The sequence below is a fragment of the Thamnophis elegans genome, chromosome Z, assembly GCF_009769535.1.
Source record: "Thamnophis elegans isolate rThaEle1 chromosome Z, rThaEle1.pri, whole genome shotgun sequence".
Classification (NCBI taxonomy): domain Eukaryota; kingdom Metazoa; phylum Chordata; class Lepidosauria; order Squamata; family Colubridae; genus Thamnophis; species Thamnophis elegans.
Genome location: NC_045558.1, coordinates 61,474,882 through 61,499,067, shown reverse-complemented (window position 1 = coordinate 61,499,067; position 24,186 = coordinate 61,474,882). Strand labels below are relative to the sequence as shown.

Below are 24,186 nucleotides of genomic sequence, written 5' to 3'. Positions count from 1 at the left end.
CCAGGCCTAAACAAAGCAGAAGCTTACTTGCTCTAGAACCAAACAAAGGGTTTATTTAGGCCGAAATCATGGCACGCAATGAGTCGGCGAAAAGCCCTTTTTAGCAAGTTCATAGAAAAGTCAGTAATGGAAGCATTCACCTTCCAGTGCTTTTTAGAGGCTTCTTCCAGCCCCTGGGCATGCTTCCACCTGGTAGCCAGACGTAGCTACTTACACAGTAAGTAGTTTCTTCTTGGTGGCAGCTCCAATGCTTTCAGCCTCAATCAGCTGTTCAATGGCTGATCGTCGGCGAGCTCCCTGGCTCACTGCCAATTAGCTAAGTCTCGCATGCCGGCACCAATGAACCGCTTAATGATCTGCTGTATGGTGCCCGGAGAATGGCTTCCTCCCATGCTGCCAGCCAGATATCCTCTGTGCTTGCTGCTGCTAGGGCTTGCCTGACACTCGCCCACCACCCAACTCCCCCCCGCCAGGTATGGCAAACTCCAGAGTGGGATTTGACAGGCAGCTCCCCTCTACCAGGGTTGCACCTGGAAGACAGTAAAGCAGGCATTTCTTTAACAGATAATAAGCACACCTAGCCCTGGTTTGTGGGGATATTGCTTGTGGAACCTTTGGATTAGCTTGAATCAGCTTGTCTGAGCTTCCTATAGAACCTCTGGTTGATACCTGGGCTGCTTGTTGAGGAGCGGGGGTTGGGGGTAATAATGGCATGGACCACTTCTTTCCACTGGCTGTTACATTGTGGTATCTTGGATGCATCCACCAGGAAGTCCTTCCCTGCTAGAATGTACTTCGGGGTAAACCTAAAACACTGGAAATATTGGGCCTACCGATCCTGTTTTGGGGACAGTCGATGTGGATTCTGGAGAATCTCAAGTTTCTTATGGTCTATCCATATCTTGAACCCCTCCCCGCTCCCCTCCAGGAAGTGCCGCCACATCATCAAAGCCCACTGAGCAAAAGCTTCCTCCTAGATCAGCTACTGCCGTTCAGTCTCAGTGAGTTCACGACAGGTGTGCACACATGGTTGTAGTTGGCTTTGCTCATTCACCTGTAGAAGGATGGCACTGACGGCAACATCACTGGTGTCAGCCTGAATAACAAAGGGCCGTTAAGGGTCCAGGTGTTTACGGAAAGGCTGCTTGGCAAACAAAGCCTTCAGGGTTTTGAAAGCCCACTGGCAGTCCATGATCCACTGGAGTGGCTGGCTCAGTCAGGGTTTAGCCATCATGTGTTTCATTTTCAAAAGTCAATCAATGGTAAGGGTATCATGGCGAATGAAGGGATGAACTGCCGGTAGAAATTAGTGAAGCTTAGAAAGTTCTGTAGCTGCCTCCATGTTCTAGGTGCCTGCCACTCTAGGATGGCCTGCACCTTGGTGGGATCCATCTCCACCCTATGATTGGAAATGTAATACCACAGATAGCCCAGACGTATCTGGTGGAACTCATACTCTGAGAGTTTCACGTATAAGTTTGCTGGCAAAAGTTTATGCAACACCCATCATACTAGCTGAGTGTGCTCAAACATGGTGCTGGTGTATATTAGAATGTCGATCAGGTACCCCTTTATATAAGTGCTCATGCAACACATCATTAATCAGTTGTATTAACACCACAGGGGCGCCCTGCAGCCCAAACAGGATCACCTAAAACTGATAACTCCCCAAGGGACAATTAAAGGCAGTTGTCAGGGTTCCAACAGATGCCCTAATTAAATCATGAATCTCAAGACCAAGCTTCAAGAGAAATCCAGTTATTTATTAGGAGCTTCATGCTGGCAGGTGGCACCAGTTCTGACCTCAGTTGCATTTTGCCTCTGACACAATTTCCCCCACCCCCAAATATCTGTTCTCAGTCACATACCCCAATGAAGCAATTTTGCAGGTTGTAAAAGTCACTCCCTCCGGCCACTGTGGGTTTCCATGGAGACAACCTCGTATCAGTTGCAATGTGCCTTGTTTTGACTGAGATACCAGCTCCTTGATGCAGCTGTGAAGTTCTGTTTCCCATCCCCCTTGCCTATGGCAACTCAAGAGCAGGTCAGGGATGCTTTGCCAGTTGACATTCAGCTCCCCTCACCACCTAAAGGTGACCTGTGCAAAACAAAGATAGTTTGAGTACAGGTATAGATTTTAGGGTTGTGATCCCCCCCCCCCCCCGGGCAGGCTTATTTGGGTTGTTTGCGTGGAATTTAGCTATGAGGCAGTCAGGCTGGATGTTTCTACTCTTTACCCAAGACACCTCTGATAAGGGATAGCCCTTCCACTTGATTAGATATTGGAACTGTCTCCTGTGCCACCTCGAGTCGAGAATTTGTTGTACTTCATAGTAGTTTTCCCCCCCTATGATGACTGGGTAGTGGGACGCACAGGTTAGTGGTCCCAGGGTTGACCCTGACCACAGGTTTTAAGAGGCTACTATGGAATATCAGGTGTATCTTCCCTAGCAATCAGGGCATTTCTAATAGTACTGTGGCCAGGTTGATGATCTTCAGTATGGGGAATGGCCCAAAGAACCTGGGTCCCAGCTTCTTACTAGGGAGTTTTAACTTCAAGTATTTTATGGAGAGGTAGACTTTTCCCCTCAGCTGGAATGGTCGTTGTGGCTTGGTGTTTCTCTTCCTGTTTCTTATAGGTCTGTGCCATTTTAGCTAGCATCTTCTTGATGTTTTCCCATGCTGTTTTTAGTGTCAACACAGTCTGTCAAGCTAATTGCGGAGGGGGGGGAATCCTTTGGGTATTCTGGCATTGGGACAAAGTCCATGCCACTGTAAGGTCTTTCCTCTCCAATTTTCCCAAGAAAGCAGGAGTCTTGAAACTGCAGTTGTTCCAAAAGAAGCTTTTATTGAAAGGCTTGTGATAACAAGAGATCTAGCAAGAACTGAAGCTTCTCACTTAAAACCAGCTATTTAAAGCAATGCTAACCAAACCCCTACACACTACATCATTGCAAAGAAACAGAAACTTCATTTAGAGATTAACACAGTAATGTAGGAAACAGAAACAGAAACTTCATATACAGATCCTTCCATCCTTCCCCACTTCCTCCCACCAAAATGCCAATGTCCCTGTAGAAATATCTGGGACCTGACATGCACTCCCCCCTTAAAAACATGAAGTCTACCTTAAAGAAAACAAAAGAGGGAAGAGGAGACAAAGGAAACATAAAATCAACAAAGTTTGTAAGGGTACAATTGATGAAATATACATACTAATTTAGGCCCATGCACATGTTTTTTGTGAACCCATTCATTGTGTGAAAAGAGGAGGTGTTTCCAAGCCACCAAGTATCAAGCAGTCCCATGGGATTTTCTAGAATCAAGAATTTTCTGAACCTCAAAATGTTGTTCATCCAATACCATAATAGGGGGCAGAAACAGGGTAGTAGTTGGACGAAGATCAGAGGTGACTTCAGACTTCAATAAGCTACAATGGAAAATGGGGTGGACTTGTCGTAATGAGTTAGGGAGTTGCCCCATTGGTGCTTGGGTGAAAAGTCGAGCTAAGGCCCTTGGATGACCCAATGGACTGCAGGAACTCCCTCCAGAACTTAACCATGAACTGAACCCCTCTGTCTGAGATAATTCTTTGAGGTACTCCATGCAGGCGGTAGATGTGTTTCAGAAACAGTTTCGCCAGCTTGTGAGCTGAGGGTAGTCTGCTGAGGGGTATGAAGTGTGCTGTTTGGAGAACAGTCCTATTACAATCCAAATCACCATGTTTTCCCCACTTTTCAGCAACTCCACTAAAAAGTCCATTGTAATCTCCTCCCAGTGCCTCATTGGCTCTGCTACCAGTTGCAGCAGTCCAGGAGGGGTTTCTGGTCATCTTTTCATTGTGGCGCAGATCGTGCAACTTTTCACATAATTGTCCACATCTTTTTTTATTTCGGGCCACCAGAACTGCCTCAGGGCTAAGTATAAAGTTTTTAGGAATCCAAAGTGGCCTGCTGGTTTGGTGTCGTGGCTCCTCTGGAGAATTAGAGTGCATAGGGATTCTGGGACATAGAGTTTCGTCCCCGTCCATGCAAGGTCATCTCTTTTCGTCAAGATGTGTTGGTTGTTTTGAAACCAGAGAGTCTGCTAGCAGTTCAGTTTTGAATCTCATGGTTAGGTCGCCTGCTAGTTGGTCGTGCCGATCACTTGATTGTGCCGGTGTTGTCATCTGATGGTCACTTGGGTAGCTATTTGGCATCCACCACTTGCTCCCATTCACATTTGTACTGGGGCATACAGGAGAGGGTGTCAGCTAGAAAGGTCCTGAGAGCCTCTAGAATTTTGTGGTCAGTTCAGACTTTGAACAGCTTCTGGCCCCCTTCCAACAGGTGTCTTCAGGTTAGTAGTGCCCATCTCACTGCGAAAGCCTCCTTTTCCGATGCAGCCCCTCATCTCTGTGTGTCTGTGAGCTTGCAGGAAGTGTAGGCGCAGGTTGTAAGTTTCCTTCATTGTTCCTTTAGAGTAGCACCGCTCTCACTGCCATGCCGCTGGCATCTGCTTGGATCACGAAGGGTTGCTCGGGGTCAGGATGCTTCAGCACCAGTTCCTTTGCAAACATTTCTTTTAGTGTCTCAAATGCCTTTTGGCAGGTTAGGTCCCACTGTAGAGGTTGCCCCGGGTGAGGTTTTGTTCCTTGGCTTTAAGAGGTATATCTTGGGTTTGGCAATTTTCGCAAAGGAGGGAATGAATTGCCTATAGAAGTTGATGAACTCTAGGAAGCTTTGTAGCTGTCTGCGGGTGCGAGGTGCTTGCCAGCCTAGGACAGCTTGTACTTGGGCTGGGTCCATCCCTATTCCCTCATTTGACACTCGGTAGCCCAGGTAGTCTAGCCGTGCATGAGGGAATTCAGTTTTGATAGCTTGGTGTACAGGTTGGCTGCCAGAAGTTTTTCCAGTACCTGTCAGACCAGGGGGATGTGGTCATTCATGGTCTCTGTGTAGATGCGGATGTTATTCAGGTAGACGAGGACCCCCTTGTAGAGGTGCTTGTGCAGCACCTTGTTTATTAACTGCATGAACACTGCTGGCACTCTCTGCATTCCAAAAGGCATCACTTTGAATTGGAAGCTCCCTAGGTGGCAATTGAACGCTGTTTTCCATTCAACTACTTCCCTGATTCGTATTAGGTAGTATGCTTCTCTGAGGTCTAGTTTGGTGAAGACTTTTCCCTTGGCTAGGTGAGATAGCATGTCCTTCATGAGGGGGAGTAGATATATTTTGTGTATTCACACTGCATTGATTCCTCTAAAGTCCACACACAGTCTCACAGTTCTGTCTTTTTTTTTCTTTAAAGAGGACTGGCGCCACAAACCGTGGCTTGCTCGATGAACCTCGTGCTAGGTTTTTGTCTATGTATTTGCACATTTCTTGCATTTCCTGGGGTGTCATGGCATATGGTTTGGGTTTGGGTAGTTTTGCCCCAGGGATTATTTTGATGGTGCAATTTGCTTCACGGTGGGGAGGGGGCGGAATGTTGCAGTTGGTCTCGTTGATTACTTCTGCAAGGTCCTGATTTTCCCCTGGGATCTGTCCGGTCTCTGGGATTTTGTCAGATGTGGCTTCCAGATGTTCTGTTGGGCTCTTTTGGGGGGGGGGTTCCCTGCTTCGGTGGTGTTTCCGTTTGCTGGCGTGGAAGGGGGTTGGGGCCCCTTTTCCATCCTAAGTCTGTGGGTACCCCCTTGCCACCCACTTGTCTAGCCAGGAGAGTCCCAGTATGACCGTATCTGTCATTTTGGGGCTATTATGAATTGAATTATTTCCCAGTGATCCACTAGCTCTAGTCTCACTGGTTCAGTCAGGTGGGTGGCATAGGCTCCCCCCATTAGGGACCCATTGATCTGTTTGAACCGGATTGGGTGGGACAGTCTTTTTGGTCTGATCCCCAGTTTCAGGACTGTGGTCAAGTTGATCAAGCATCTAGCGCAGCCTGAGTCTATTAGGGCTTGAAAATTCCCCTGGCTTCCTGTTTTTGGGGCTGTGAGGCGCATTGAAAAAGGAAAAGTGAATTGGTCCTCTCACCATTTGGTCGTTTTCGCCCTTGTCATCACTGTCATCACCTTCTGGTGACTGGTTGTTGTTGCCTGAGATCCCCCCCCCCCTTTGTCTGGGTGGGGAGGAATCTCTGCAGCCTGGAGGGCCTTCCGGGATGCATTGGTGGTCTGTTTATGGCCCCGTTCCAGTCATGTCCTGGGTGGTGGCTGTGGCCTTGGTATCGGGGTTGGGGCTGTGCATTCAGATGCCATGTGGCCCACCCCTCTGCATCTATAGCATTTCAGTGGACTTCGAGGGGGGGATTGGTTTTGGGGCCCACTATGTTGCTGTGGGTCCCCGTCAGCCCAGCTTTTTCAGGTTGAGTTGACCTCTCTTTCGTGTTCAGTGCTTTCTCATGTTGTTAGCGCACAATCCGCTATCAACTTTTATTGCTACTTGAAACCATTCAGAGAGTCGGTTTGGGATGTTGTGTTAGGCAGTTATTTGGACAATCCGCTGGTCCAGACTTGTTTTGAAAGATATACTAACAGTCACTCTGGTAAAGGGGGTAACCTTCAAATTACTCTCCTGAATTTGCGGATGTGCTCTTTGATGGGGTGGCCCTTCTGCTTTAGGTTGCTGAGCTCATCTTCCTCATGCAAGTCCTCCTCCATCTCCTCAAATCTGACCTCTATCAGTCAAAGGAAGTCATCTAGGCCTTGCAGTTGGGAGGCTCTACTCTTGTGGAGGGCTGCTAGCCATTCTCTTGTTTTGTCCCTCTAGTTCTTCTGCAATAGTATTCATTATGGCTCTGGGGGATGAGTAGAGCTGTCCATAGCATTCCAGGTGGATCTCAGCTAAGTCAAGAAATAGGGTTAACTGGTCTGAGTCCCCATCAAACTTTCCTCTGAACCGGGGCGGTTCAATCAGCACTGCCCTTCCTTCCTACTGTCAGCCTCTGTATGCTTACATATGATATGTCTGAAGACACCCCTCAGTTCTAGTTGGGAGGGTGGGGGGAAATTGCCCTGGGCAGCCTGCCTGCTACATGGAAGAGACACTGGTTTCATTTTCCTTCTAATGGGTGGAGAAGGGGGGCTGCATTCCCATGTACTCCTCTTCACCTCAAGAGGATCCACTGCTCCTCCTCTCTCTTTTGGCCTGCATAATGGCCTTTCTTCACAGAGAGAGGCCCAGTCAAATTCCTCTCTCCATTGCTCTATGGAACTTCCCAAGGGCTCCATCGGGGGCTTTGGGGCCCTGGATTGATTCCAGTCCAGCACCCCCTCCACTCTTCCTAGCTCGCTCAGGGCCTTTCCCTTTTTCTGGGCATAGGGATGGTGTGGGGGCTCGGCTTTAGCTGTTTTAGAGGTTGAATACTCATCTCCTCTTGCTTCGCCCATCTCGGCTTTGATGTCTGAAGTCAGGCTACACTCAGATTGTAATCAGGCTCTCTTTGGATAGTTGGCCTTTTGCCATGGTCTTCTGAGTTCCCTCCAGGCACCACCGATATTTAAAAGCAAGATTTGACTGTCAAGTTTCCTGATGATGCTGTAATTGATTCATAATAATCGAGCCAATGTTTTAATGCAAAAACCAGTGATTTATTAATAGCTTCATTAAGCAAGATTTATTCGCAGTCAAATCTTTGCTTTATTTTATTTGCTTCTGAACTTTACCCCTGTTCCTTCCCTCTCCTCAGTCTGTGTCATAAATCATGTTATCCAATAGATACACCCCTCCCAACCCAGCAGCAGTATTCTGAGATCCCGACAGTATGCATGGAAGGCACTCCCACTAATTCTGTCCCCATGACAACATGGAGAGTTGACACTGTCCTTCTCCCAGAATAGAATGGGGGTGGCCACCTTGGGTGTTACCGGTTCAATGAACCCACGCTCAAGGATTTTGTCTATGAACTGCCGCAATTCATCCAGTTCCCAGGGAGTCATTCTGCAAAGTTTTCACTTAGGTAGTTTGGCCCCCAGTAAAATCTTGATGGCACAATCCATAGACCTATGGGGGTGGGAGTTCATCTGAGTCCGCTTTGTTTAAACATTCATCAAATCTCGGTGTTTCCTGGGACGCCCAATTGGGGTCCATTCACCACAGCTACCTCCTCACTCTGTGATATTTCAGTCTGATGGGGTTCCTCATTCCGAATTAATTCATCATTGGGGAATTGGAGGGTCCCCTCTGTCCAGTTCCCTTTTGGATTCCACTTCTTTAACCAGGTTAGCACCAGAACTAGGGCCCAGTCCATCCCTGGTGTCACAATGAAAGCAATGGTTTTGGAGTGATTTATCATTGTTATTTTGAGTGGTTCAGTGGCATATATGTGGCCAGGGCACCCCCTTTAATGGGCCCATCAAGTTGGCAGAATGAGACTGGGGTTTTTAGTGGCCTTAATGGAATGCCCAGTTCCCTGACCAGAGGCGGGCTTATTAGGTTTCTCGTGCACCCCGAATCTAGCAATGCTTTAAGTCCCCCTGTTACCAGAATTAACAGTTCTATGGGGATTGTAAAGGGTTCGACAACCCCACTCACCAAAGGGTCTTTCTAGTTGCTCTACAACTATCTTGGTTCCTCCACCAGAGTGGTCGGAGTTCCTTGAACCATAATTGATTTTGGTGAGAAGTCAACGACTGCATGGGTCTTCAGTGTGCTATCTTTGGAACGGGGTGCTTCTCTCCCTTTTGGGTGGACATTCTCACACAGCACTCATTTGCACAGTGACCTTTCTTCCCACAATGGAAGCAGGTGGCTGAGCAGATCCTTCTAGAGCCAGAGTGACAACCCTGACTTTGGTGCCTTCTGTAGGGATATCCCTCCCATACTGCTACATGTAGGTCAGTACGTGTGGGAGGAAAAATCCCAGTTGCTGGGGATTCATGTCGGGCACAGAGCAGTAATTTTCCTTGACTATTTTTTTGTCATAGCACTGCTTCCACTGCCACGTCGCTGGCATCTGCTTGATGATGAAGAGTTTTTTGGGGTGCAGATGCTAGAGCACCGGTTCCTTTGCAAAAAATCTTTTTAGTGTTTTGAATGCCTTTTTGCAGTTTAGATCCCACTGCAGGGGGTTTCCCGGGTGGGGCTTTGCCCCGGGGCTTTCCGTCTTGAGGAGATCTGTTGTAGGTTTGGCAATCTTCACGAAGGAAGGGATGATTTGCCTGTAAAAGTTTCTGAATCCTAGGAAATGTTGTAGTTGTCTGCAGATACAAGGGAGTTGCCAGCCTAGGACTGCTTGTACTTTGACTCTAATCCCCGGTTTTAGGATCATGGCTAAGTTAATCAGGCATCTAGTGCAGCCTGAGTCTATTAGAGCTTGAACAGTGCCCTGGGTCCCTGTCTTTGGGGCTGTGAGGCATATAGGAGAACAAAGGGCTGATTGGTTCATTCGCCATTGGATCATCATCTCCCATCCCTCGACATCTGTAGCATTTCAACTGGCTTTGTGGGATATTAGGGCTGGCTGTGTTGCTGAGATCTCTTGTCGGCCAGATGGTCTCTGCTCTGGTCGGTCTCTCTCATTGGTATCCAATTCTTCTGCATGTCGTTTGTGCACACTCCGCAGTCAACTTTTATGGCCATTCGGAACCACTCAGAGAGTCAGTTTGGAATGTCCTGGTAGGTAGTTACCTGGCAATTTGCTTGTCCAGGCTCATTCTGAAAAAGTGAACCAATAGTCATCCTGGCAAAGAGTCCCCATGATTCTTCTAAATTTACAGATGTGTTCCTTAATGGGTCGCCCCCTTTGCTTTAGGTTTCAAAGCTCATCCTCTGCGTATGGATCCTCCTCCACCTCCTCAAATCTGACTTCTAGCTCTTGAAGCTCTTCGCCGATGTCTTGCAGTTGGTGGGCTCTCCTCTTATGGAGGGCTGCTAGCCATTCCTTTGCTTCTCTCTCTATCCCCCTGGCAATGGTATCCACCATGGCTCTGTGGAATGGGTAGACATGGCCATAACACTCTAGGTGGACTAGCAGAGTCAAGGAAAGAGCCAGAGTATCCCCATTGAATTTTCCCCTGAATCGTGGTGGTTTGTTGAAGGCAGTACTGCACGCTACTTCTGCTGTCTGCCAGCGGTTTCACCAGCATAAGGTAGGCTCAGCCTTTCATCCTTCTAAGGTCAGTAAAATGAGGACCCAGATTGTTGGGGACAATATGCTGACTCTAAACCACTTAAGGGTGGTTGTAAAACACTTGCAAATGGTATATAAGTCAAAGTGCTATTGCTGTTGCTCATTCCTCACAACTTCATGCCAGCTTCCAACAACTAGAGACAGTGAGAAGGCTAGCAGGAAGCTGCAAGCCCAGATACCTTGCTTGCAAGCAAGCAAGCAAGCAAGCAAGCAGGTAGATAAGGGAGAACCTGCTGCCAGATGGGAGACGGAGCAAGGGAGTGCACAGATGGACAGGAAGATTCAGTATAAGTGCAGTGGGGCTTAGGATGGCTGCTGCTGGTCAGCAAAAGTGTGCAAATGGTGCAGCATGAGTTGGAGAAGGTGCATGGGGGATGTATGAGAGCCATAGGTTGGGAGGCTGCCCAGTAGTGTGTAAGATGCATGATGTAAGTTGGGGATAGAATGCATGAGATCAGGTAGATCACAGAGGGTCCTCAAAGGTGTGCAAAAGGTACCATATGGGTTGGAGATAGTGCAAGGAAATACACAAGTGGCTGATGCAACCACTAAGGGGTTGGGAGAGGTGTGCAGGTGAGGTAGACTTATCCCAGTGATTTGCAACTTTCTCTGCCAACTTCCCCATTGAATTTCTAGAGGAACTAATCTGGAAGGTTGTAAATGGTGATTATATACTGTATTTTTCGGAGTATGATACACCTTTTTTCCTCAAAAAAGAGGCTGAAACTCTGGGTGCATCTTATACACTGAATACAGCATTTCTGCCTCCCAAAACTCTGCCCCTTCACTAAAATGGCCGTGCATACCCTTATGGAGTCTTTCAGAGAGCTTCTGGGGGCTGGGGAGGGCAGAAATGAGCAAAAATGACCCTTTTTGACCCCCCCAGCCCCCAGCAGCACTCTATAAGCCTCCATAAGGCTATGCCTGCAATTTTTTGACAAAAAAGGGGCCCATTTTTGTGAAAAACTGTTTTTTACTCATTTTTCGCCCCCTCACCCCCTCCAGGAGCTCCCCCCACCCAAGGCTATTCATGCCCTTTAAAAAAAACGGGCCTGTTTTTGTGAAAAACAGGTCACTTTTGGGAGGTTTGCAGAGTGCTGATTATTTATAGCAGTGATAAAAGTCTAGAAATGTACTGATCTATACTTGATCATTTGTATTGTGTATTGTACTTTTATTTGCTTATTTTAAAAGCTCTGTGCTGTGTGCTGAGAAGCAATTATGATGTTGTTCCACCAGATGCATTGGGCATCATCTTGAGTAGTATAAAGTGGTTAAGAAGGGCTAGAATATTTTCAGCTTTATTAATAACATAGTTGTACCACTCAGTATAGTTTATATATCTTTATGTATCATATATGTTTTACTTTATATAAAACTAATTAAAAGAGAAAATATCACCTAAATATTTATAGCAGTTCTGCTAGTTCTGAAAACTATGAGAATGGGGATTGAGATGTTTAAAATGTTGCATTTGAAAAACATTTGCTAATTAGATCAATCAATAAATATAAACAATATAGGATTTTTGATTCTTAATGTTCTGCAATATTTCAGTCAGAATGCCCTCTATTTATATACATTGAATGTGGTACAAATGTAATAGGATAACATTTTATATACGACTATATAATTTAAATATCATGATCTGAAACTTAACTGGTTTATTAATTTATTTTACTTGGATTAAAAATTGGACATGCTCATTTGAAGTCCTTCTTTGAGAGAAGATTGTATATACTTTTAAAGATAAAAATTTAAAGAGCTGTTTTTAATATCTGAATTAAAACAGATTGAAATGTATCTATCCAAGCCTTAAAACCTGTAAACACCACATTCTAGCTAAATTGCAAATGAAGTATGTTTGTGAGACACTCAGAAATGGGTATATTGTACAGAGATTAATTGATTAACATTATTTCTGTTGAATCCATTTATAAATTTCAGGTATATGTATGTGTGTGTGTATATGTGTATTTGTGTCTGTGTGTGTATATATATATGTGTGTGTGTGTGTGTGTGTATGTACATGTATGTATGTATGTATGTATATGTGTGTGTGTGTGTGTGTATGTATATGTATGTATGTATGTGTGTGTGTGTGTGTGTGTGTGTGTGTGTGTGTGTGTATATATATATATATATATATATATATATATATATATATATATATATGTTGTATTTGTGCTGATAAATAAATAAAGGAAGACTAGTATAGATCTATTTCAAGCTATTTAGCTCTCATCAGCTAGCCATACCCTTACTGGGATTCGAACCTGGGCTGTATTACATATTAGGCAGATGTGTTAACCACTAAGCCACAAGGTTCTCCTCTTTTATCAGCTGAGCCAGGGAAATAGGTATGTAATTAGTGTCACAACCCCTGGTATGCCCAAATGTGGGAGGAAGCCTACTGTTTCCATTCTCTGTCTATCGGCTCATCACAAGAGACCATCCAGACAGAAACCCAATATTTTTACTGTTGCCTTTGTTACATTTGTGTTGTATTTGTGCTGATAAATAAATAAAGGGAGACTAGTATAGATCTATTTCAAGCTATTTAGCTCTCAACAGCTAGCCATACCCTTACTGGGATTCGAACCTGGGCTGTATTACACATTAGGCAGATGTGTTAACCACTAAGCCACAAGGTTCTCCTCCTTTATCAGCTGAGCCAGGAAAATAGGTATGTAATTAGTGTCACAACCCCTGGAATGCCCAAATATGGGAGGAAGTCTACTGTTTCCATTCTCTGTCTATCGGCTCGTCACAAGAGATCATCCAGACAGAAACCCAATATTTTTACTGTTGCCTTTGTTACATTTGTGTTGTATTTGTGCTGATAAATAAATAAAGGGAGACTAGTATAGATCTATTTCAAGCTATTTAGCTCTCATCAGCTAGCCATACCCTTACTGGGATTCAAACCTGGGCTGCATTACATATTAGGCAGATGTGTTAACCACTAAGCCACAAGGTTCCCCTTCTTTATCAGCGGAGCCAGGGAAATAAGTATGTAATTAGTGTCACAACCCCTGGTATGCCCAAATATGGGAGGAAGCCTACTGTTTCCATTCTCTGTCTATCGGCTCGTCACAAGAGACCATCCAGACAGAAACCCAATATTTTTACTGTATTTTACTCAGCTGATAAAGGAGGAGAACCTTGTGGCTTACTAGTCTCCCTTTATTTATTTATCAGCACAAATACAACACAAATGTAACAAAGGCAACAGTAAAAATATTGGATTTCTGTCTGGATGGTCTCTTGTGACGAGCCGATAGACAGAGAATGGAAACAGTAGGCTTCCTCCCATATTTGGGCATACCAGGGGTTGTGACACTAATTACATACCTATTTCCCTGGCTCAGCTGATAAAGGAGGAGAATCTTGTGGCTTAGTGGTTAACACATCTGCCTAATATGTAATGCAGTCCAGGTTCGAATCCCAGTAAGGGTATGGCTAGCTGATGAGAGCTAAATAGCTTGAAATAGATCTATACTAGTCTCCCTTTATTTATTTATCAGCACAAATACAACACAAATGTAACAAAGGCAACAGTAAAAATATTGGGTTTCTGTCTGGATGGTCTCTTGTGACGAGCCGATAGACAGAGAATGGAAACAGTAGGCTTCCTCCCATATTTGGGCATACCAGGGGTTGTGACACTAATTACATACCTATTTCCCTGGCTCAGCTGATAAAAGAGGAGAACCTTGTGGCTTAGTGGTTAACACATCTGCCTAATGTGTAATACAGCCCAGGTTCGAATCCCAGTAAGGGTATGGCTAGCTGATGAGAGCTAAATAGCTTGAAATAGATCTATACTAGTCTCCCTTTATTTATTTGTCAGCACAAATACAACACAAATGTAACAAAGGCAACAGTAAAAATATTGGATTTCTGTCTGGATGGTCTCTTGTGACGAGCCGATAGACAGAGAATGGAAACAATAGGATTCCTTCCATATTTGGGCATACCAGGGGTTGTGACACTAATTACATATATATGTGTATATATATATATATATATTTCTTTTCAGCATACACATGTGCCAAGACTCATACCTTTAATAACCAGCAACTGTACCTCAAAATCTGTTGCAGTAAGGAGGTGAGACTTTTGAATTTTAACGTTTGAATATTACATTAACCTATATTAGAAAAATATGAATATATTTAATAACAATTTTAAACTCTGTAGCAGTGTAATATGAAATATATCAGTATCAAAGCTATAATCTGATAAGCACTTACTTATGGTTAAGTCTCACAATGTCAGCATGAGAAAACATGGATGCCTATAAATCTTAAAACACTAAAAATTATAAGTCTAGCAAAAAAACTGATGACCTTGCATATTGCTTGTATATACAGTTTGCTTTCAAAATGTTACATTTTTAGGCAAGAATGGTCGACCCCTTCCCCCATAATCTGACATGAAGTGCATTTTAAGGAAAATTAATAGGCATAAATTTCAAAAATTAATAAATGGAAATTAATATTAAGAATGACTTTTGCCATAAAATATAGTTACATCTAGGAGGGATATTTTTCTGAATTTGGATGTAGGACTTTGCTGACAGTTAGTTATCAAGTTACAACAGTAATTGGGACCAGAATTTCCATTGCTAAGTGATGCGGTTCTAAAGCACAATGTCACATGACACGTCTTTGCTGATCCTAATAACAAATATCATTTTTTAATGATTACATGTTGAATTGTATGGATCATCCATATCTACTTCAAAGAAATGTATAACGATACAACCACGGTTAACACAAGGGATAAAAGCATCATGCCTCCTCCTAAATTCAGTATAATTGTTTGTCAAATTTCTGGACTTCTAGTAATTAAAGACTTTTTAATATGTTAAAATCTTTACCTTCTGTAACTAATTCAGATAAATTTAGAATTGACTTTAAACTTTATATTTTCTAGGCGCTCTTTTGAATTTCTAGACCTATTGTTGCAAGAATGGCAAACCCATTCTTTGGAAAGGTATGATTTCTGCCTCTTTTTTAGTTCAGAAAAATTGTTCTTTATTTTCTCCTGTATTTTTAAAATACAAAAATGTTTTCTTTGTTTCAGAAAAACTATGAATCTTTTCTCAAAACATAATGTGATCTGGACTTGAGAGGCTGTCTATGCGTGTGTGTGTGAGAGAGGGGGGGGGAAGGAGAGAGAGAGTGAGAGAGAGAGAGAATTGTTCATATTGTTGAAGTATTTGAAAAAGTTTAATGAAAGAGTATTTGCAAAAGCAGTATATGAGCTTTCTCTGTGTAAATGTTCTATCGAGATTCTCAGTCCAGGTCATGGACCAAAGGTGTTTTTTAAGAGGCAACTGGACTTTCTGCAGTTTTTTTCAAGCTTGTCCACCCCAAGGATAAAATACCCAGTCACAAACTGAGCAATGTGGTATATGTAGTACAATGCAGTTAGCCATGTACATTGGCAAAGCAAAACAACTATGTCATATACTTTACACATGCACAACATAGGAGAACAAACCCATCAGGACAAGATTCAGCAGTCCATCTGCATTTAAAAGACAAAGGCTACTCTTTTGAAGACAGTAAAGTCCAGATTTTAGACAGAGAAGCCCACTGGTTTGAAAGAGGGGTCAAAGAGGCCATCTAGGTCAAAACCAGGGACGTGCAGTCACTAGAGGCAAGGGAGGCAGAGCCTCACCACTCTCCTCAGGAAAAGAAAAGAAATTTAAATATTTTTTTTAAAATAATTAAAGCCAAGATAGTTGCTACCAGATTCCAAGTCACAATGGCTTGGTGTCTGCTTAGTGTTAACCAAAGCAGGAGGCGAGAGAACTCGGGGCCTCCTTTCCATAAGGAATTTTTCGCCTTCTAAAAGTTAAGAAAGAGTTAAAAGGCAAAGAAGTTCAGATGGAAAAGAGGCACTATTTCTCCCGCCTCCTGATCTGCAAGCAGCGAATCATGTCTTCTTGAGCACGCTTACGTTGGGCGGGTTATTTTGGAGGGCGCGCTTCAGAGGAGAGGAGCGGGGGAGAAGGAGGAGGCTCGCTCTTCACCCCTCCCCAACCTTCCCAGGGTCCAGATTCCTTTCGCTGCAAGCCTTGCTGTCTCTTGCATCCCAAAGGTGGGTGGGTGTGGGAGCTTTGGTGGCCCCAATTCTTCTCTGGGGGGCAGGGGGTGTCTCCTGGGGCTGCTGGCTAGATAGACTCCCGAGGAGCGACTCCTTCCCTCCTAGTCCCCCTGTGGGTGGCTGGAAATGTCCGTGCATTTTAGCCAGCCACAAAACGCTTAGCCGGGGGTTTCCTTACAAGAGCCAGGCGGGAGAAGCCCTCGCTTCTTTCTTGTGGAGACGGGCACTTTGCATCGCGGGAGCTGCCAAGCGCCTTTACTGCAGACCTGGGTGCTTGGTGGCTCCCACAATGCAAAGTGCCCCACCGCCCACCCGCTGACCCGGCCTGCGGCCGCTGCTTCTCCAACCTCCGCCGCTGGAAGTCTCAGATCGCCTCTGGGGGAAGGCTGAGTGAGAAGCGGAGCGAAGCTTCTCTGCAGCCTCCCGGCGCTGCGCAGAGGCTCTTGCAGGAGCGCGTGCGGGGCCGCTCCGGGCCGCTGGCACGCGCTCCTGCAAGAGCCTCTGCGCAGCGCTGGAAGGCCACGGAGAAGCTTCGCTCCGCTTCTCACTCAGCTTTCCCCCAGAGGTGATCCGAGACTTCCAGCGGCGGAGCTTGGAGAAGCAGTGGCCGCAGGCCGGGTCAGCGGGTGGGTGGCGGCATTGGGGCGGCGGGGCACTTTGCATCGTGGGAGCCGCCAAGCACCTTTGCTGCAGACCCGGGTGCTTGCCGGCTCCCGCGATGCAAATTCCCCCCCCCCACCCCCGAGGCCAAACGCTGTCCTGCTTCGCAAAAGGATGCCCAGCTGAGCCTCACCAGGCATAAACCTCACCGCACGTCACTGGTCAAAATTGAACAGACCTCTCAACAGAGGGGGAAGGATATGACGTCATCTATCTCCAGTCTACAGCACAGTCCTTTCCATAGTTCCAAGAGGCTCCACATCCATTTGCAGTACTTTGATAACCGTGATGACACAGATAAACCTCCAGGTAGCCTCAACAACTCTCTAAAAGACTACAGCGGACCAGCTATCTGCAAGAAGTATAAATCCTTCTATTACCCACCATCCAGCCAGAGCTGAAGAAGCTTTTTGGATGAGAAATGAAAATTATTAAAAAAAAAAAAAAAGTTCAGTTGCCTCTTGAAATAGCACCTTTGGGACTTTCTCTGTGTAGTTTTAATTAAATAATTAAATATGTCTGAAATGTTTTGGAACAGATATTGCCCCAAATATGTCAATTTGAGTTGTACTGCTAACAGGAAAAGAAGTAATATTTGATATGTTACTGGAGTGCATTTAGCAGTTTTCTATATAATTTATACTTTCCTATTAATCTTTGTACCTTTTAGATTAATTTAGTTACCATCTTTATGCAGGTTCATTGAAGTCATAAAATGTTTTTGTACTGGTTGTATTTTTTATACCTCCTGTAAAAAGAAAGAAATAGTTTATATATATTTTTTGTTGATCACACAGCCAGATATTTAGACTGGATTTGGCATTTTTATCACAGAATGTGAGCTTTTGCAATTGACTAATGACTTGGTTATTGTTGATGGTGTTTGAGTGGTACTCCATATGTTTTGGAATTGCACCCAAGACATCCATTTCTATTAGTACTAACTTATTTTCTTTTTCCACAGTCATTCTACTTCTATTTGCAAGTCTTTGTATTTTGTGATATAATGATGTTTCGTTGCACGGGTTCAAGGGGTCAGGCTGCCCTCAGCGAAACATCGCCTCGCTTAGCATCCCGGCAAAGGAGTCGCCAAAAACTGTTGTAGAAAAAAACAGGACACGCAAGCCAGCTCTTCAGGGAAGGAATAGTTTATTGCGCAGGTCTGAGAGACAAAGGTCTGAACCCCGAATGACATCAGGAAATTCCTTTTTATAGTCCTTAGCTTTTAGCTAAGCCACCTGATAGATTTTGGATACACCCCCAAGATATGCCCTTGAATTACAGTAAAATCATGTCTACAGGAAGTAATAATACATAGTCAGCTAATAGCCAACATAGCATACATTTGAGGAAGTAAATTGTGTCCTTTCAGACAGTTTTTACAGTCAAGCCAGCAGATATATTAAAATAGAGACTTTTGCTACAGCAGCTCTTATGTGCAGACTTCCTAAAAGCGAACGTTTGCAATTTCTATATATGAACAGCTAAAGCTTAATATCATGAGACCCTAGTTTGGTTCAGGCTTGAGGCCTACTCTGGTTCAGCCTGCTCTCTCAGCACAGTCAGCCAGAGGTTTAGAATGAATTAAGATTCCACCTGTTGAGTCCTTCCCAAGGAACTGGGATAGAAAGATGTTGTTTGGTAATGTTAATTTATTATTGCAGTTGTCACACAGTCAGTTTAGATTAGATTTGGCATTTTTATCCACCTATCTAATCCTTCTAAAGGATCTGAAATAGACAAACGTTGTTATTTGATGGTGTTAAAAGTGTTGTCATAGGTTGTAAGCTATTCCAAGTAAAGCTGCCATTTACAATTAACTGATGGTGATTTTGTTAATGCTGAAGCTGTTCAAGCAATGCTCCAAAAGTTTTGTTTTAGTTGCTCTACTTCTATTTACAAGTTTTGTACTTTGTGATTTTCTCCAGTTCTTTCTTTTCTATCTGCTGTCTCCAGGTATTTCTATGTCTACTATCCAGACTTTTTTTTGCCTAGAATATACTTCTTGCTTAAAGGCAAATGGTATTTCTTGTACGTCTTCTAATGTACCATTGTTGCTACTTTGTCATGCTGCTGTTTATAGTCATTCTGTGCAGTCTGCTTACAGCAGCTGACTAGGTGGTCCACTGTTTCTTCAGCTCCTTTGCAGAAGCGGTATTTGCTGTCTATACTGCTGTCTCAATTTGACTTTGTACACATTTGCTTTAAGGCTTGGTCTTATGCGACCTCAGTTTTTTTTTCAACTTTCCTGCTCTACCTAGTGTCAGGTCTTGTTATTATCTACTTTGCATGCTATTTTTATGTATTAGCTTCAGTGGATTGTTCACACTTTTCGTTATTTCTAATGCTCACTTTTAATGCACTGGCAATGAAATATTTTTCCCTGCCATCTCTCTTTTCTGTTCTTCATTTTATCGTTCTAGTAGGCAGGTTGGCCTCTCTAGAGTACTCCGTAAGCCTTCACTGTATAGTAGTTTCAGTGTATCTTCTTCAGTGTCCCGGAGATATTCTCCCAATGCCTTTTTTTTTTCTTCAGCTATCTGGTGTTCTTGCAACATTCCATGCTCACTTATTTTTCTTGGTAAGTAAAGTCGACCAATATTGCTGTGGACATGAAGGGCATGATTCATTTTAAGTATTTTTTTTTTAATCTTCCTATCTAGGACTTTTAGTTCTGTTTTAGTCTAGTCCACCATTCCAGCTGTGTGTCCAACTACTGGGATTGCCCAGGTGTTAATTGCAGTGATCGTATTTATGCCATTGAGTTCAGATATTAAGTTCTTCTTCACTCACATAATGCATTCACTTCTAATCTATTTGGTGTACTTGATATTGTTAGCTTGAAGGCTGCCCAGGTATTTAGAGAGGGCTGTAAAGGCCTGTGAAGCGGTATATAAGTCTAAGTGCTGTTGCTATTGCTATTTGTAGTGATAGTTTGCATCCAGACTCTTGAGGTTATTTCCATAGGGCAACTTGATTCCTTCAGTTTTCACTATTTTTTCTCTTTATCAGTGAGGTGGCACATTTGTCTAATCCAGACTCCATTGTGATATCTTGACTGTATATTTGGAAACGGTTGAGCAGTGATTCTATTTCAGGTTGTGTTTTTCTATAGTTTCAGCTCATCCATATAAAAGGAAGTGGGATAACTTGGAATATGTTTTTGATATTTAGTAGCCATGGCCTGACTTGTTCAGTATTATTGACAGAGGTATCAGCGCAGTTGTAAATTATTACTATGATTGATTTCACAGTCAACTAGATATTTAGAATAGATTTGGCATTTTTATACACCTATCAAATTCTTCTCAAGGACCTGGAATAGGCAGCTGTTGTTTGATAGTGTCATTATCATTTCAAATTTGTTATAACTGGCCAACTCCAAGGCACTCCTAATTTTAACAACATCTCTTATTAAATTATGAAATCATATTTGTGATAATGATCGTCTCAGTCAAATATAGTGCTAAAATTGCTTTTTGCATTCAAAACATTAGATCTGTAACTGAAATCCTCTCTTCTAAAGAGAAACATATTTATAGAAATTCAATTTTATTTTTGAATGGTAGCAGTTAAGTACAGTTCTAAGTTTTGTGAGTGATAGGCAAAGAATATTTCCTGGAAGAGTATTTTTGCACACCTATATCTACATACTATTCCTTCCCTAGCTGACTCAAGATCACATTAATCCTTCACAAATATTCATTTTTTCTGGTTAATCTTTCTTTTTCTTTTCCTTTCTAAGATAGCCACCCTCATTAATAAATAATTAATATCTCAATAGGGATTCCATCTAATTCTGGTGTTTTACTACTTTCCCTTTTAAAAATTATTTGTTTAATTTCTACTTCAGAGAGTGGAACAAATACAAGTTTTTATAATCTACTTGAGGTAGCTTAATTATACTTTTTAAAACACTAAATATCTTCATTCAATACATTATCTTGAATACTATATAAGTCTGAATCAAATTTTAAAAATGACAATTTATATCCATTAAAGTGTTATGAATTTCATCTCTTTCATCCCTAATAGTTGGGATCATTGCCTTATCTTTCTTTTGTTTTAACCAAGATCTTACCGGAACTTTTGCCATTCTATCAGAAACATATTATCATAAATTCTATCTGCTATGATATGTTGCAGAATTGCTATCTTGCTAGAATTTCAATCCCTAATCCTCATCCCTGTGTAAACTAAGAACTTCTAAATTTCTTTTTCAGATTTCCTGCAGAACTGAGAGTAGACATATCTTGACCCTAAGATTTTATTATAGCTATTCACTAGGCTTTTCCCAATGTTGCCCAAAAGCAGGGAGCCAATTGGCATCTGGATCTGGGTAAAGCTGGTCAGGTGCTACTCTCTTCTCAGAACTTTTTTGAATTCATTATCTAGTTTTTTCAAGAAACAGCAACTCCTCTGTTAAAGTTAAGATAAATTAGAAGTAATATTTATTTCTGGTTTTCTCTTACAGGCATGCAGCTGTTCTGGTTGAAACTATCAAGAAGGGCATTCATGATGCTGATGCTGAGGCAAGAGTGGAGGCACGAAAGTAAGATTAATTCAAAGTTTGATTTAAGTACAGTAATTTGGAAAGTATTGATACTTTTTAGCAGAAAAGAATAAGCCACAAATTTAGGAGAGGGGTTCTGGGGTTCATACGATATTGTTGATTTTTAATGTTGTATGGCTCCTGGAGTGATTGTGTGCTAGTTGGATGGTCACATAAATTTATTTAATAAACAAAAATAAATAGATGTATGTGACCACCCACTAACATACAATAACTCCAGGGAGCATACATAATAATATGTTAATAGTTCCATTCTAGCTATGTTGGACTCTGAGCTTTGTGAAGTTGAGAGTTTTTAAAATGTTAGAATTTTTTTTTACTAGTGTTGGAAGATTGTTTCTGTTTCCAGAAATATTTTCCTTTCTCTAATAAAGAAATTTTATTTTATGTGGTTTCTTTTAGGACTTATCTAGGCCTAAGAAATCATTTTCCTGGTGAGGCAGAAGTTCTGTATAATAGTCTTGAACCATCCTATCAAAGAAGTCTCCAGACTTACTTAAAGAATTCTGGTAGCATTGCATCACTTCCACAATCAGACAGGTCATCTTCCAGCTCACAAGAAAGTCTAAAGTAAGTATCAGTCTAAAGAAAATATTTCTGCCCACAAGATCTATATACAGTCCGCGTCAGATTGGGGCCTTTTTCTTGAACTTATTTCCACCTGCTGAATAAGTAACTATAGTATTGTCTCTCTTGCAAGAGGCGCACCCAGAGGTAACAGCTCTAACTTTATTATTTCATTAACAGATTGCCTTAAAAGATTATTGTAAATCTGAAAGTACATTTCTCACCCTTTACCTTTACAATCCAAAAGAAATTAGGAAGAGTCTCTTCTGAATCATTTATCTACAGTCCTTCCGAAGGCTCAACTACCTCTTATCTGACTTTTGCCTAGTCTGCAGCTCTTACTCCTGCCTTCCAAGGCTATTTCCACATATTATTGCAGATAAAAATGTAGTTTAATGTAATATATCCTCACTGCCTTATTTAGATAGTACCTATCTTTCAGTGTGCATTCTATATTAGAATTATGTGAAAGTCTATAGCAGGTTTTGTGAAATAGTGACACTGAATTGAGTTGCTCAGGAAAATGTTCCAAGATTTTTCATGCAAAAAAATTTCCTGATTAGAGTTTTATACAAGTTTAAGAGTATTGAAGAGAACATGAAATGTTAAATAATTTACATTACAAAAACTATTGTTTTGCTTTTCTTTCAGTCGTCCCTTTTCTTCAAAATGGTCCACCTCCAGTTCTGCAAGTATGGCTAATAGAGGTAATTTGCTCAATGTACAAGACCAGGCAGAAATTTTAGAAGTAACTTAGACAAATCTCTTTAGGACTTTTTAAAGTACCAAATGAGGTGGGAATATTGATATGCAGTTTTCTGTTTTTTTTTTCAGTTTCAAGTGGCAGCAAAGCAGATCCGACCTTAGGAACGCTGCAGAGGTCTTGCAGTGACATTGATGTTAATGCTGCCGCTGGGGCAAAGGCACGTCATGCTATCAGTCAGCCATCAGGAACTGGTCACTTAGCAACTGCTGGTCTACCTCCAGGATCATATGCTTCCCTAGGTAGGGGACATGTTCAATATAAATAAACCACTTCTCAGAATTTTTTATGCATATTGAAATGATATTTTCCCTTCATTTCGTTACATCAGTGAGTGAGTTATTTAACTTAGTGAATAGAGACTTTCCCAGCAATGAAGACATTTATTAATTCATAGTAATAAGTTGCTGAAACTGTTTTTCCAATTTATTCAGTGTTTTCTTGTTAGGTGTCTATGGAAGTTCTCAGTCATCCAGATCATAGTTGTCCCAAAGGTGTTTTTTCAAGAGGCAACTTCCCCTTTCTGCACTCTTCCTCCTTGGCTCTTTCGAAGCATAAACCAACCCAAACTTGTTCCCAAACTTCCAGTTTGCGCTTTGGGTCGTTTTTCGCCTCCAGAGGCTTCAAAGAAGCCTCCAGAGGGTGAAAAATGGCCAAAACCGAAAGCCGAAGTGAACCTGACAGGCAACACTTCACGTACCTGGACAAATTGCTCCGAGTGCCACCTGTTGCACGTGTGCCATAGGTTCACCATCATAGGTATAGAGTTTCTCCATCTTTGGTTGCAGAGCACATAGTCAATCTGATTTCTGTGTTGACCACCTGTTGATGTCCATGTATAGAGTCGTCTCTTGGGTTGTTGGAAAAGAGTTGTCTCTTGACAAAATTCTATCAGCCTGTGCCCTGCTTCATGTTGTACTCCAAGGCCAAACTTGCCTGTTATTCCAGTTATCTTTTGGCTTCCTACTTTAGCATTCCAATTCCCCATGATAATAAGGACATCATTTTTTGGTGTTGATTCTATAAAGTGTTGGGCTTTTGGTCAGTTTTATCCTCTTCAGCATCAGTGGTTGGGGCAAAGACTTGGACTACTGTGATGTTGAATGGTTTGCCTTGGATTCGAACTGAGATCATTCTATCATTTTTGGGATTGTATCCCAGCATTGCTTTTCCTACTCTTTTATTGACTATGAAGGCTACTCCATTTCTTTTGAGGGATTCTTGCTTGCAGTAGTATATCTGATGGTCGTCTGAATTAAATTCACCCATTCCTCTCCATTTTAGTTCACTGATTCCTAAGATGTCGATGCGCAATCTTGTTATCTCTTGTTTGACCACGTCCAGCTTGCCTTGATTCATGGATCTTACATTCCAGGTTCCTATGGAGTAT

At 42.6% G+C, this 24,186-nt stretch overlaps 1 protein-coding gene across 6 annotated transcripts in view; it reads left to right on the top strand.

Annotated features, from left to right (window-relative positions):
* The window catches only part of CLASP2 (cytoplasmic linker associated protein 2), a 378,890-nt gene that overhangs the window by 197,265 nt on the left and 157,439 nt on the right, over positions 1–24,186 (top strand). For all 6 annotated transcript variants that reach the window (XM_032238129.1, XM_032238126.1, XM_032238125.1 and 3 more), the window contains 6 exons: positions 14,156–14,226; positions 15,055–15,114; positions 21,368–21,445; positions 21,869–22,036; positions 22,685–22,740; positions 22,868–23,038. In XM_032238129.1, coding sequence (XP_032094020.1) covers positions 14,156–14,226; positions 15,055–15,114; positions 21,368–21,445; positions 21,869–22,036; positions 22,685–22,740; positions 22,868–23,038 — 604 coding nt within the window. The remainder of the gene's footprint in view (positions 1–14,155; positions 14,227–15,054; positions 15,115–21,367; positions 21,446–21,868; positions 22,037–22,684; positions 22,741–22,867; positions 23,039–24,186) is intronic.